At 19.5% G+C, this 16,116-nt stretch overlaps 5 protein-coding genes across 5 annotated transcripts; 2 read left to right on the forward strand and 3 right to left on the reverse strand.

Annotated features, from left to right (window-relative positions):
• Nucleotides 1-228: 228 nt before the first annotated feature.
• Nucleotides 229-1,701, reverse strand: PF3D7_1332700 (ATP-dependent RNA helicase DBP8, putative; the record flags this gene model as incomplete). The annotated part of the gene is made up of 1 exon (XM_001350022.1): nucleotides 229-1,701. The coding sequence occupies one exon, from the start codon at nucleotides 1,699-1,701 to the stop codon at nucleotides 229-231; it is 1,473 nt and encodes a 490-aa protein (XP_001350058.1).
• Nucleotides 1,702-4,201: 2,500 nt separating this feature from the next.
• PF3D7_1332800 (eukaryotic translation initiation factor 6, putative) lies at nucleotides 4,202-4,945 on the forward strand (the record flags this gene model as incomplete). The annotated part of the gene is made up of 1 exon (XM_001350023.1): nucleotides 4,202-4,945. The coding sequence occupies one exon, from the start codon at nucleotides 4,202-4,204 to the stop codon at nucleotides 4,943-4,945; it is 744 nt and encodes a 247-aa protein (XP_001350059.1).
• Nucleotides 4,946-5,464: 519 nt separating this feature from the next.
• PF3D7_1332900 (isoleucine--tRNA ligase, putative) lies at nucleotides 5,465-9,283 on the reverse strand (the record flags this gene model as incomplete). The annotated part of the gene is made up of 1 exon (XM_001350024.1): nucleotides 5,465-9,283. One exon carries the CDS (start codon nucleotides 9,281-9,283, stop codon nucleotides 5,465-5,467), a length of 3,819 nt encoding a protein of 1,272 aa, XP_001350060.1.
• Nucleotides 9,284-10,707: 1,424 nt separating this feature from the next.
• PF3D7_1333000 (20 kDa chaperonin) lies at nucleotides 10,708-12,617 on the forward strand (the record flags this gene model as incomplete). Its single annotated transcript, XM_001350025.1, has 6 exons — nucleotides 10,708-10,791; nucleotides 10,930-10,990; nucleotides 11,177-11,295; nucleotides 11,388-11,455; nucleotides 11,899-11,965; nucleotides 12,240-12,617. 6 exons carry the CDS (start codon nucleotides 10,708-10,710, stop codon nucleotides 12,615-12,617), a joined length of 777 nt encoding a protein of 258 aa, XP_001350061.1.
• A 509-nt stretch (nucleotides 12,618-13,126) lies between these two features.
• Nucleotides 13,127-15,742, reverse strand: PF3D7_1333100 (conserved Plasmodium protein, unknown function; the record flags this gene model as incomplete). The annotated part of the gene is made up of 1 exon (XM_001350026.1): nucleotides 13,127-15,742. One exon carries the CDS (start codon nucleotides 15,740-15,742, stop codon nucleotides 13,127-13,129), a length of 2,616 nt encoding a protein of 871 aa, XP_001350062.1.
• Between the last annotated feature and the right edge of the window lie 374 nt (nucleotides 15,743-16,116).

Genomic DNA, 16,116 nt, shown 5'->3' on the forward strand with positions numbered 1-16,116 from the left:
AAGGTTCATTAAAAAATATTTTAATATATATATATATATATATATATATATATGCATAAGTAAAAAAAAAAAAAAATAATAAATAAATAAATAAATATTATATATATATATATATATATATATACATATATATGTTTTGCCTGACTTGTGCAGGTTGAAAAAAAATATTATTTTGTTCATGATTTTGTTTATTATTTTATTTTATTTTATTTTATTTATTTTTGCATTTTATTCGTTGTGAAAAATATAATGCTTTAATCTTTCATTTTCTCTCTTTATATCTTTTTTTTCTTCTAGCATAATTTCTGCTTTTTTTATGACTCGTCCAATTTTAAACATATTTTCCAGAACTTCTTTTTTGTTGAGTGTGTAGGGTTTTAATTTATCTTTCATTATATTTTTGACTTGATTAAATGAATTGACATCTTTTTTGTCAATAAATGAAATGGCTAGTCCCTTTCGGTTAGCTCTGGCTGTTCGTCCAACTCTGTGTATATATTGAACAGTATCATTTGGGAAATCAAAATTAATTACAAAAGAGATTTTTGGAATATCTATACCTCTACTAATAATATCCGTAGCAACAAGTATTTTACATAATCCGTTTTTAAATTTGGCTAATGTTGCAAATCTGTTTTTTTGATCTTTTGAGGAATGCATAGCATCCACGTTATCTATACCTAACATATTTAAAACAGTATAAACAAGTTCACATTTATAACTATTAGCTGTAAATATAATACCAGATAAATTATTAACTTTATTTTTTAAGATATAAATTAGATAGGTAATGTGTGCAATTTCTTCAACATAAATATATCTTTGATCTAGGTTTTTAGGAGGTTTTTGTTTTTTATTTACATTAACTAAAATTAAATTATTATATGGAAAAGTGTCTATTAATAATTGTAATGAATTGGTGATAGTAGAACTAAAGAATAATGTTTTCCTTTCGTTAGCATAATTCTTTGGTAAATTATTTAGGATGTTTTGTAATTTATCTTCAAAACATTTTTGTAATAACAAATCAGCTTCGTCGAGTACTAAAAACCTTAATCTTTTAAAACAATTTTGTATATCTATACTGCTTTCTAATATATCGCTAATTCTCCCTGGTGTTCCAACAATAATATGTGGTTTTGTCATAACACTTTTTCTTTGCTCGATTAATGAAAACCCACCTATACAAGATAGAATCATGACACCTATTTTACTACCATATAAATGAAATTGTTCAATAATCTGAAACACTAATTCTCTTGTCGGTAATAAGATTAACGAAAATATACCATAAACATTTTTATTTAATTCTTGTAATATACTCCAACAATAACATATAGTTTTCCCACTACCTGTTTCTGAAGAACCAATTACATTTTTCCCTTGTATAATTAAAGGTAAACATAATTGTTGGATTTTGGTTGGATATAATATATGAACACTCTTACTAATTTTTATTAACCAATCTTCAACACCTAATTCTTCAAACGTTATATTATTACTTTGGTCACTGTAACTATTTATCTGTTCCTCATTATATAAGCGGGTGCCATCTACATTTTCACGTTCTTTATATTTATATCTTTTCTTTTTTATAAGATCCTCTTTAATTTTATTTTTTAAAAATTTTCTTATGTAGTAACGTCTAAATAGTTTGCAAAACCTTAGCGAGGGTTTCTTTGTCCTCGCACATATTATCATTGATAAGGACTCAAATGTAAATATATATATATATATATATATATGTAATATTTTATGGTAACTAATATATATTAATATATAAATATATATACATATATATATTTTTTTTTTTATTTTATTTTATTTTTTTGATATTTCCAAATGGTAACATATAACCATCCTAAAATCATAGATAAAAAAAGTAAACGAATATAGAATTATGTCCTTATGCGATATTCAAAGAATAGCAAAAAAAATAATATACATTTATAATAAAAACTATATTTGAAAATCCATTCCATAATTCTACATTGTTTATTATATTTTCCTTTTTTTATATGGAATTATTCATATATACAAAAAAAATATATATCATAAAATTATGTCAAATATAAAGAAATAGGTTCCTACTAAAAAATTAAATCCTTACATATATATATATATATATATATATATATATATATAATATAATATTACTTTTTGTTAACCCGTTGTTCACTTTCTAACAAAAAAAAAAAAAATGTTGTATTTTTTATACTGAAAAGGCAAATTATTTATATAATATACCAAGAAAAGGAAAAAAACAGATTTGTATAAATAATCTCATCATCTATATATATTCCTTTCTATTTTTTGAAGTTACATTAAATAAAATATTAGGAAAAAAATATATATATATATATATATATATATATAATATATACATATATTATATTAAATATATAATTAATATATAATAATATATGATTTTATTTAAAAACCTACAAAAATGTACAATTAAAATAAAGAGGCGTTTCTTATATGATGAGAATAATATGATTATATTTATATTATATATTATACATATATAAATATATATATTTATATATATTATATTATATATATATTATAAATATTGTATAATTTTTTTATTATTTACATATAATGATATATATAAATTTATGTATGTTTTTTTTTTTTTTTTTTTTTTTTCTTTTTAACATAAATATATTTCAAAATTACATTTATTAATATATTTATATTTTATATATATTTTTATTTGCTTGATTTATATATATATATATATATAGAGCCATATAATGAAATAAAATTATTTGTACATATCGGAAAAAAAAATATATAAATGTTTTATAAATAAAATATTTTAATTTTTTTAATATTTTATAATTTATTTATAAAAGTTTCTCTTAACATTTTAACAAAAAAGGAATATTATACTACTAAGATAAAGAAAGAAAGAAAAAAAAAAAAAAAGCAATAAAAATATTATTACTATATTTTAGTAACATTATATAGAAGTATCTTAATAATTATATGTATATAAATATCTCCTTTTTTTTTCTTTTTTTTTTTTTTAATACTTTCTTTGTATATTTCTATATAATTACATATATATAATATATAATATATTTATTTCAATTTTTAATGTTATGATTCTTTAATTTCATGCTTTTTATTTATTTATATATAATTAATATTTATTCTATTGTACATAAAATATATATATATATATATATATATATATATATATATATTATATATATGTTTCTTTTTCTTTTTTTTAAATATAAAAGAAAAGAATAAAAAGAAGAATATTTTGTTATATATATATGATATAGTCAAAAAGAAAGATTATATTTTAACCATAAAAAATAATAAAAATAATGAGATGCATATGTGAATAGGAGAATTTATTTTTATTCCTAACAACAGTATTGTATATGTATATATAAAAAGAATATATATATATTATATATATATATGTATTTTTTTTACTTTTTTTCGTGTATATATATGCATATACATATAAATATATTTATATTTATATTTATATATTTCCTTTTATATGAAGTTTTTATTAAATATAAAAAGTGTAATATAAATGTCGACAATTTTATAAAGTACTTATTAGAAATATGAAAATGTATACAAGGACGATATATAGATATATTTATTTTGTATGTAAAATAAATTAGTAAAAAGTATTTTAAAAATAAAAATATATTGGACACGTTGTAGTATAGTTATTTCACAAAGAAACAAATGTATATGTGTACTTATTTTTTTGTATGTTGAAGGAATTAAAACTGTATATAATTTTTTTTATTATTACCATTAAATATATATATATATATATGTATATTTTCCATTTTATTATTTTTATTTATTTATTTTTTTTTTTTTTGTAATTAAATATTTCGATTTTATTTTTGTGTAAATTTTATACATTATATGTGGAGTTACGTTTGTATCTATATATTTTGTAAAATCGTATAATTTTTTTATATTTTTTTTAAAACAATAAAATAGTGTTAAATGGTATTACATATATATATATATATATATATATATATATATTTATTTATTTATTTATATATATTCTTCTAGACCCCATAATAAAAAAAAAAAAATAAAAATAAATAATCAAATATTATATGTCGTGTATATAACATATATATTATTTATCGCACATATTTTATTATATATAACTCATTTTTTGTCATAAAACAATTTAAAAATAATGGCTATCAGGGTACAGTTTGAAAATTCGAATGAGGTGGGTGTTTTTTCGAGATTAACAAATTCATATGCTCTTGTAGCTTTAGGAGGATCAGAAAATTTTTCTAGTGTTTTTGAATCCGAGTTATCACAACACATTCCCTTAGTATATACAACTATAGGAGGTACCAGAGTAATAGGTCGGGTTTGTGTCGGTAATAGGAAAGGGCTTCTTGTTTCTAGTATATGCACGGATCAAGAGTTATTACATTTGAGAAATTGTTTACCAGAAAATGTAAAAATAAAAAGAATAGAAGAAAGATTATCAGCTTTAGGAAATTGTATAACAACAAATGATTATGTAGGTTTAATACATACAGATATTGATAAAGAAACTGAAGAAATAATACAAGATGTATTAGATATCGAAGTCTTTCGAACATCTATAGCAGGGAATTTATTAGTAGGAACCTATTCCTATTTTACAAATAATGGAGGATTATTACATGCAATGACTTCATCACAAGAAATCGAAGAATTATCAGAACTATTACAAATACCATTAATCACTGGTACTATAAATAGAGGAAGTGATCTTATAGGATCAGGGTTAGTAGCTAATGATTGGTCAGCATTTTGTGGAATGGATACTACAGCCATAGAACTTAGTATTATCGAAAAAGTATTTAAATTGAATAATATAACAGATAATAATATGGAAGACACCTTTAAATATAAATCTTCCATAATACAAACAATGATATGACATTTTTTAATTTATGTGTATAATATGATACATATGTACAAATAAATGTACCAACATGTATACAAAAATTACACAAAATATGTTATATATATGTATATGTTATATATATGTATATGTTATATATATATATATATTTATTTATTTATATTTTTCATTTTTGTATTTTTTTTTTTTTTTTTTTTTTAATGCAATATTAATTGTACCTTAATCTACCACATTTTGTTTGTATAAATTTCGATATATGAACATATATATACCCATAATGAAAATAATAAAAAAAAAATATAAAATAAAAAATAATAAAATAAAAAAATAAAAAATATATTATATTAAAATAAAATAATATTATAAATGATGAATGGTAATTTTCTTTTCCCTTTTTATAAAAAAATAAATCACAATGTATATATTATATATTATATATATATATATATATATATATATATATTTATTTATTTATTTTTATTTTTATTTTTATTTTTATTTTTATTTATTTTTATTTTTATTTATTTTAATTTTTTATTGGTTGGTAAAAATGACGAGTACCTCCTTTTCATTAACAGTAATTTTTTCCTCGAAGAATTTGTCGGTCAAATTCTGTACATCCTTTTCAAGATCAATTATATTTAGATTTCTTCTTAAGCATTTTTTGATATATTCATTTTCGTTAAGCATATGATTTTTAAATGTTTGATCATATATATATATATGCATGAGTACAGGTGAGTTTTGATTTAATGATAAATTTTTTCTGATTTTTTGTATATGATTACAGATTTCTCTTGCGCTAGCCATATTTTCTAATTGTTGATCAGCTGTAAAATCCATTAATATAGTAATATAATTATTACTAATAGCTTCCGTATTATCATTTTGTATATTATGATTCATTTGTATTATAATATCATCTTGTTCTAATAATATATTATCTATAATAATTTGTTTATTTTGTTGAAATAATTTAATATCTTCTGCATTCATATTTTTAATTTTATTTTGTATATTTTTGATATTATATCCTAATTTTACTCCTAATTTCTTAAAATTCGGTATTGCTGAAAAATTTAAACATGAAATATCATTGGAATATTCTACATTAAGAATATTTAATTCTTCTTTTATATAATTAGATATACGATCAAAATGTTTAAAAAATGATTCATTTTTATGTAATATTGTTAATGATTTCAATGGTTTCTTATTTGGTGTTTTTCGTTTTTCTCTTAAATTTCTTCCTAACAAAATGACATCTTTCATGTGTTCAATAAGTTCTATAAATTCATATTTTATAATATATTTGTCATCTACTTGTGGTAACATAATAAAATGTACACTTTTATGTATATCGTTTCGATTTAGGTCTTCCTCTTTTATATTAGTTGTTTCGTTATTTTCATTATGTTCCATATTTTGGTTATTTGTATATTTTATATTTTTTAAAAATTGGTAAATATATTCCGAGATGAAAGGTGTAAAAGGGGCCATAATTATTGTAAACAAATATAATGTTCTACATAAAACATTTAATGATTGGTGAGTATTTTCTTTACCTAACATACCTCTCATACGATCTCTATTCAATCTAATATACCAATTTGTTAAATTCTCTATAAAATTTAATAACTTAGGAAGTACATTATATAATTTATATGCCTTCATTTCTGTATGTACTGAATTTATTAAACTTTGTAAAGAGGAAAAAATCCATTGATCCATAATATTGTCATTTTTATAAATATAATCTGTATTAAATAAGAATTGCATCTTATTTGTAGTTTCATATCTTGTAACTTCTTGAGAAAAGAATCTAAAACTATGATAGTATGGTAATATAAAACTTTTGACAATTTCGTTTACTCCTTTTTCTTGAAATTTTAAATTTTCAGCACGTACAGCAACTGAATTTATTAAATATAATCGTAAACTATCAGCACCATATTTATTTAATATATATAATGGATCTGGATAATTTTTTAAACGTTTACTCATTTTTTTTCCATCAGATGCTAGAACTAAACCATTACAAATTAAATTTTTAAAAGGAGCCTTATTAAAAAGTAATGTACTAATAACTAGTAATGTATAAAACCAACCTCGAGTTTGATCTAATCCTTCTGCTATAAAATCTGCAGGGAATATTTTATGGAAATCATTTGTTTCTGTAGAAAATGGATAATGTACTTTAGCATAAGGCATAGAACCACTTTCAAACCAACAATCAAAAACTTCTGGTATTCTTTTTAATTTGGGATATGTATCACCTTTGGGATTTTTTATTTCAATATTATCAATATAATGTCTATGTAAATCATTAATATTTTTAATACCAGATAATTCTTCTAAATGTTTTATACTTTCAACACATATAACAGTTTCCATTTTTTCATCACACCATATAGGTATAGGTGTACCCCAATATCTATTTCTACTAATACACCAATCTTTTGCATCCTTAATCCAATTATGAAATTTTTTCTCTTTTACATGTGCTGGGATCCAATAAGTTGTTTCATTATTCTCAACTAATTTATTTGTTGAATTACTTACACGTACAAACCAAGCTGGGATAGCTCTATATATTAATGGTGTATCACTTCTCCAACAAAATGGATACGAGTGGACAATAGTATTATTACTCATTAGTCGATTATTTTCTTTTAACTTTTTCTTTATAACATTATCAGCATCTTTTATATACATATCTTTTAATTCTTCTACTTCGTTAGTAAAATATCCATTCCAATCTAGAGGATCAATTAATATATTACTTTCCGGATCTATGATACCATATTTACAACATACTCGATAATCGTCTTCACCATAAGACGGAGCACAATGTACGATACCTGTACCAGCATCATCACTTACAAAATCATCAGCAATTATTTTATATGCTCTTTCTTTAAAATTATGTTTTTCATAAAAATTCGTAAATAAGGGTTTATATTTTAATTCTTTTAGTTCACTACCAAGAAAACGATTCACAATTTTGATATTTTCTACATTCCATTTTAATTCTTTCATAATCCATTCTAATCTACATTCAGCAAAAATAAACATTCTTTGACTTTCTATATGATACACTCTTAAATAAATGAAATGTTCATTAACACAGAGAGCAAGGTTTGATGGCAAGGTCCAGGGTGTGGTGGTCCATGCAAACACTTCACAATGTTGAGCATAACAATTGTTATTATAATTTAAATTTATATTATTATTATCATTACAATTTGTATTATTATTATTATTATTATTACTATTATTATTTTTATTATTATTTTTATTAACATTAATGTGATCACTGTAAATATCCTCATCAGCATGTTTTTCATTGGACGTGTCACATTTTTCGCTTTTCATATAACAATCATAAAGAACCGAATATTTCTGAACAAGTGGTTGGATATCATCTTGTATATTATATACATTTTTGACCTTCGGGAAATCAGAACATAATATAAAACTAATTATAATACTTGGATCTGGTGTATCTTTATAATTTAAATTTAATTCAAAATTGGATATGGGTGTATTACATTTACATGAATAGGGCATAACTTTAAAAGATTTATAAATATAATTATTTTTATATAATTCACTAAAAACCCACCAAACACTTTCCATAAAACTTTTATCCATAGTTTTATAATCATTCTTAAAATCAATCCACCTACCAATACGTTGAACGGTTGCTACCCATTCTTTAGAATATTTTAAAACAATTCCTCGACATTTTTCATTATATACATCAATACCCATATTTAATATATCTTCTCTTTTATTAATATTATTCTCTTTTTCTATTTCATATTCAACGGGTAATCCATGGCAATCCCATCCAAACCTTCTCTCAACATAAAAATTGGATTGATAAAAATATCTAGTAACACAATCTTTTATAATCCCAGCTAATAAATGACCATAATGTGGTAATCCTGTTGCAAAGGGAGGTCCATCATAAAATATATATGGCTTTTTATTTTTAGATAATTCATTTGATAAATTAAATGCATCAATATCTTCCCAATATTTTAATATCCTTTCTTCTTCCTCTACTATATTTGGATTATCACTTATTCCTGTAAATGTTAATGTTACCATTTCTTCTAATCTTAATGTATGGATTCTTTTATTAAAATTAACAAACGATAACAATTTATTAACACGATATCCTGATATGTAATAACTTAATCTATCTATATCTACTCTTATAATATTATCAACTCTTCTTATTATCCTTTTATTAAAAAATAAATTGTTTCTACTTATATGTATATTTATATGTACAAGCTCTTTATTTGAAACCTTCAAAAAAGATTCATTGACAAATCTTAACATATAAAAAATAAAATAAAATATACATATATATATATATAAAATATATTAACAATATAAATAGTTATATATATATATATATATATATATATGTATATTTATGTGTATATTTATGTGGTATTTTTTACATATATATGATCACATATATATATATATAATATATTGAAGATACTAAATTGAAGAAGGGTATAAAGTTCTTTAAATAAAATAAAACTCTTAATATAATATTTTTATATTTATAATTTCATGAAAAAATTTAAAATAACAAAAAAGAAAAATATATTACATATATATATATATATATATATATATATATATATATATAATATTTTTTTTTTATTTTATTTTATTTTTTTTATTTTTTATTTTGGGTATGCTTATTTCTTATTTATAGAAATAAAAATTTTTAATAATTTTATAAATATTAAAATATTTTGGGTATATAACAATATGCCAACAGAACATATATTTTTAAGATATAAGGAACTGGAAATAAATATTTTTCTTAAAAAAAAATAAAATAAAATAAATAAATAAATATACATATATATATAATATATATATATAATAATATTTATTATTACATAGTATTATTTTACGTAGATATGACAATACTATTTATTTTATATATTTTTATATATACAAAATATTTTTAGAGTATAATTTAGTCAAATAACTTATAAAAATTATATGCATATAATAATATATATTATATATATATTATATATGTAATATTATATAGAGAGAACAATATTATATATAATTTTATCTCGATATTAAATCTTACGAATTTGTTATATTTAATAATGGTATTTATTATATAAAAATATTATTATATATATCATATATATGTATATTATTTATTTATTTATTCATTTAATTGTAATAAGAACACCTTATTAAATAAGAATACACATAATAAAATTATATAATAATATATATATTATATTCATTTTAATGAATACCTTTTTTTTTTACCACATGAAATAAAAAAAAAAAAAAAAAAAAAAAAAAAAAAAAAAAATCCTTTTATATGTACGTCCTACTTGAAACTATAGATACACTTTGTGTACATAAAAATTGTATTAATATATTTATAAATTAAAATCATGTGTTCTTTTATTTATTATAATTTCTTTTCTTTTCTTTTTTTTTTTTTTTTGTTTTAAATTTTAAGCAAAAAAAATAAAATATAATATATATATATAATATATATATATAAATATGGATATTTATTTATAAGCATAGAAAAACTTGTAAATTAAAATAACCAAATGATTTTATAGTATAAAAAAAAAAAAAAAAGAAAAAAAAAAAAGTAATAATATAATTTGTACATATATATATTATAAAAATAAATAAAAAAAACATTCTACTTTAAACATAATTTTGAATAAATAATTTAATTTCACCATAAATCATTAAAAATGAAAATTATATTTCTTTTAAATATTGTAATATTATTTTTAACTAATGTATTAACAAAAAAACACGTGATAAGTAATACACTAGTAAGTATAAAAAAGAAAAATGGAAAAAAAAAAAATGTATGAATATATATATATAAATATATATTTTTTTATATGTGTCCATAAATTTTTGTATATTTTCTTTATTATTATATTTTTTTTAATTCTTATTTATTGTAGAATTTTATAAATGTTAATCCTAAACAATTTAATAATAGTACAAAAAGATTAAAAGCTACAGGTAACAAGCGGAATGTGTATAAATCATTTGTGTAACATATATATATATATATATATATATTATATGTGTATATTTTGTTATAATTTCTGTGTGTTTATATGGATTCACATATAATTGTATATAATTTATTTTTTGTTCATATATATATTGTTTTTATTGTTTGTTTTTGTTTATTATTTTTTTTAGAATATAAAATTGATAATAAAGTAATTAGAGGTCCTCTCACACCTTTGAATGAATATATTTTAATTCAAAAGGATGAGGCCGGTGACACGACCGACAGTGGAGTGTTTATTGGAGATACTGTAAGGATTTTATAAACAAATATAAAAATGAATAAATAAATATATATATATATATATATGTGTACATTTCTTTCTTTTATCCTTTATCCTAGTTAAAAAAAAATCAATATATTGGAAAAGTCTTAAGTGTCGGAGCTGGGGCAATTAATACAAAAAATGGGTAGGAAAAAATTTTAAAATTGTATAAAATATTTTACAAATAATATAATATAATAAATAATTGTACATATCCTTTTTGATAACTATACATCATACATATTTTTATTATGCGCACAAAGGCTGAATTTTTAAAAAATAAAATAAAATTTTAAAAATAGAATATTTAGTATATGCGCTAAAATAATTTTATTATTATTATTATTTTTTTTTTTTTTTTTGGTTCATATTTTTTTTATATATATATAAAATGTATGAAAAAAAAAAAAAAATACAAAATATGTTTAATAAGAAAAACAAATCGAAAGACATCTTCAAAATGTAATATATAAATATATATAAATATATATATATATATATATATATATATATATATATGTATATGTCTATATATACCCTCTTTTATGCCACATATTTTTTTATTTTTTTCATATTTTTTTTTATTAGTGAAAGAATACCTATAGACATTCAAGTTGGTGATGTTGTCATTTTTAACCCGAACGATGGGAATAAGGTATGATATACAAGAACAAAAAAAAAAAATAAAAATAAAATAAAAATAATAATAATAATAATAATAATATATTTATTAATAGCTAGCTTTTTTGAAAAGAAGAAAAAAATATATATAATATTATATAATATAATATATTTATTAACAGCTAGCTTTTTTGGAAAAAAAAAAAAAAAAAAAAAAAACTGAACATTGTACATGTAATAATTCTTATTATATTTTCCCAAAAAAATATATATCCATAATTTTCCTATGTTCCTTATTTTTATTTTAGGTAAAATATAATGATAAGGAGTGCTTATTAATATCAAACGAAGAGGTATTAGGGAAAATAAACGATTCAAATGAAATTAATCCATTGAATATTACACCTTTATATGACCGTGTGTTAATAAAATTGATAAATCCGAACGTTAATTCGGACTCCTTAATAATTATACCAGAATCAAAAAATAATGATAAAGTAACAGATGGACAGGTTGTAGCAATAGGTAATGGAATATATGATGAAAATAATCAAAAGGTACCTATAGACTTAAGAATAGATGATTATATTAAATTTTCACCTTTTTCAAATGAAAGTTGTGAATTTACTTACCAGAACGCTAAATATACATTTGTAAAGGCTAGATATGTCATGGCCAAATATTAATCGCTCTTCACATAATATATAAATGTATATATTTATGTGTGTTTATATTTAGAATGATCGTTTTATTTTATTTTTTGAAAAAAAAATAATTTTTAAAATAATTTTTAAGATAATTTTAAAAATAACTTACCTTTTATTTATTTTATATTTATCATATATTTATTATATATTTATCATATATTTATTATATATTTATCATATATTTATTATATATTTATCATATATTTATTATATATTTATCATATATTTATCATATATTTATCATATATTTATCTTTTATCTTTTATTTTTATTTTTATTTTATTTATTTATTTTTTTATTATTTTTTTTTTTTTTTGTCTTTAAACATATATTAAATTACACAAACGTATATAAAAAATAAATTAAAAGAATAAATATACAACATTGAAACGATGTAATATTTAAAAAAAATTACGAATAAAATTATATATATATATATATATATATATGTGTGATAATTTTTTAATTTTTGGTAAAATTATTTAATTTCATATTTTAAAATCTATGAAAGATATTACTGCTTGTAAGAGATTAAGAGTTACAATAGGATAAAATTTAGAAAAATAAATGTCATTAATAATATGTAAGATATGTATTATTTGATAATTTTTCAAAATTTTTTTTAAGAATCTATAATTTGAACCATACATGGACGATGTGCTTTGTTCATATTTTTTAATATAATATTGTATGAGCTGTTTTTCATAAAAAGATTTTTGTATATTATAATATGGATCCGTTTGTATATATTTTAAAAATTTAATCGAAACATATATACATAATGCTTCTTCTAATTCTCTTGATATATAGAAAGAGGAATTATTATGATAATCATTGTAATGCATTTCATTTTGTACTTCAAAATAATTATTATTATATAATTTCTCTACTATCATATATATATGTTTATAATTATGTGACTTTTCCATTTTGGTGAGCCATATATAAGCGTGCATTAATTCATGGGCAAGATAAAAATAAAAAGAAATCTTCGGTATGACACTGGTTAAAGAAACATTATCAATCAATTTAATATTTTCATTAGAAATGTTTAGATACTTCAAATTTATGTTTTTATATTTATAATTGTGTATACGTTTATTTTGTTCATGTAATTTAAATAATTTTTTTCCTGACACGGTAACACATCCGCAGGAGGAAACAGTTTTTTCGCAAATATTATCATCATATGTGTTATAATTATTATATATATTACTACCATGTGTATTATTACTATGTGTATTATTACCATGTGTATTATTACTATATGTATTATTACTATGTGTATTATTACTATATGTATTATTACTATGTGTATTATTACCATGTGTATTATTACTATGTGTATTATTACCATGTGTATTATTACTATGTGTATTACTACCATGTGTATTCTTATTATATATATACTCATTAGATTTGTCATTTCCATATTTATTGAGACATTTTTTTTTTATTATATAATTAAGATATATTATATCACAATATTTTAACTCATTTTGTAATAATCTTCTATATACTCCATTAAAATTTTGTTTATCCATAAAATATAAAACTAAATTTAATTTATATTTATCCATGTTTCTTTTATTTGGCAAATTATTTTTTTCATTATCTTTTATTTTTTGTTCATTCCTTTTTTCATACATAGATAATAAAATATTTTCATAGAATATGAACTTTCTTTTTTTCTTTTTTGTTTCTATTTTTTCGTTGTCTTTATCTTTTTTGTTTCTTTTTATATTTTTTTTATATTTTTGTTGTTGTTTCTTTATTTTTTTAATATAGTCAAAGAATGCTGCCGATGTGTTGGTATAGAATCTGGAGATTCTGGATGTATTATGAATAGGTATATTATTATTAAATGTATCATACTTTTTGTGATTATTATTTGATATATTTGTTTGTTTAGAAATATTTGTTTTATTCATCATTTCTTTATTTTTTTTTATATTATTGTTTATCAAAAATGTTTCTTGTATATTATTAACATTATTAATATTATCGTTTTTTATGATATCATTTTTTTCTGCTTCTATTATATTGATTGAAGGAATTAATCTGTTTTTATCTTTATTGAATGATATATATATATTGTTTCTTTTTTTTGTATATAACGATTTAAATGATTTAAAAAAAGAAGAAAAATATTTTCTTTGATTATTATTTGTTGTTATGTTGTTAATATTGATATTGTCTGGTTTATTTATATGATTCATATGATTTGTTTGATTTGTTTGATTTGTTTGATTTGTTTGATTTGTTTGATTTGTTTGATTTGTTTGATTCATATGATTTATAAAATTTGTTTGATTTGTTTGATTTGTTTGATTTGTTTGATTTGTTTGATTCATATGATTTATAAAATTTGTTTGATTTGTTTGATTCATATGATTTATAAAATTTGTTTGATTTGTTTGATTTGTTTTTTCTACTTTATGTACCTTTTTTACATTTTTTATTTTTATTTTCATTTTCATTTTCATTTTCATTTTCGGAGAAATTGTTACATTATCTTTTATTTGGGATTCATCATTTTTATGCAATAAATAAAAGTTCGTTCTTTTTTTTTTTCTTTTATTATTTATATTATATTTCATATTTCCCATTTTTTTTTTCCCCCCCTTCATATTGTTCTTTTCCCTATGGTTAAGCGTAATATATGTAGACGTTTCTATCTTATTATATTTCATATGATTAAGTTGAAATGTATAAATATGATTTTTTTCATTATATTGTATTTTATTAAAAGTATAAATGTTTTGGAATGTAATAAATTCTTGGGATATATTAATATGTAGATATAAATCAAGAAAGCATAGAATATCTCCTATTATATTTACAACATTTTTGTTACAACAAATTAAAGGAATGCTACGACATTCCTCACATAATTTTCCCCTGCTCGATCCACAACAAGATGTAAGAGATGAAATATTATTATTATTCATAATTTTCTTCTCACAGCAAATACAACTCTTTAAGTTGTTTTTACATGATATGCACATTTTATAAGTCCTCCATAAATTATTAATATAAGTACATCTTTCTTTTATTATGTTAAGACAGTAGAAACAAGTGTTTGTCTTATCTTCTCTTCTCATACTAAGAAAATAAAATCAAAAAAACAAAAAAATTAAAATAAATAATTAACAAAAAGGTAACAAATAATATATAAATAGGACACCACTCAAATGTATTTATTCTATTGTTAAAATGAAAAATAATTTTATGAATAAATTCGAATGAAAAAGTAAGAACAGTTCATAAAAAAAAAAAAAAAAATCACACATATGTATATATATATATATCACATATGTTGTGACAAAAAATTTTGCATGGTTCTATGAAATATAAAATGAAACATATGATTCAAAGTCCTCCTTTTTGTTTTTTTTTTTTTCAGATATATGAAAAAAATTTTGTCCTATGTTGTACTATTTTGCTCTATTTTTTTTTTTTTTTTTTTTTTTTTTTT

The sequence above is a fragment of the Plasmodium falciparum genome, assembly GCF_000002765.6.
Source record: "Plasmodium falciparum 3D7 genome assembly, chromosome: 13".
NCBI classification, from domain to species: domain Eukaryota; phylum Apicomplexa; class Aconoidasida; order Haemosporida; family Plasmodiidae; genus Plasmodium; species Plasmodium falciparum.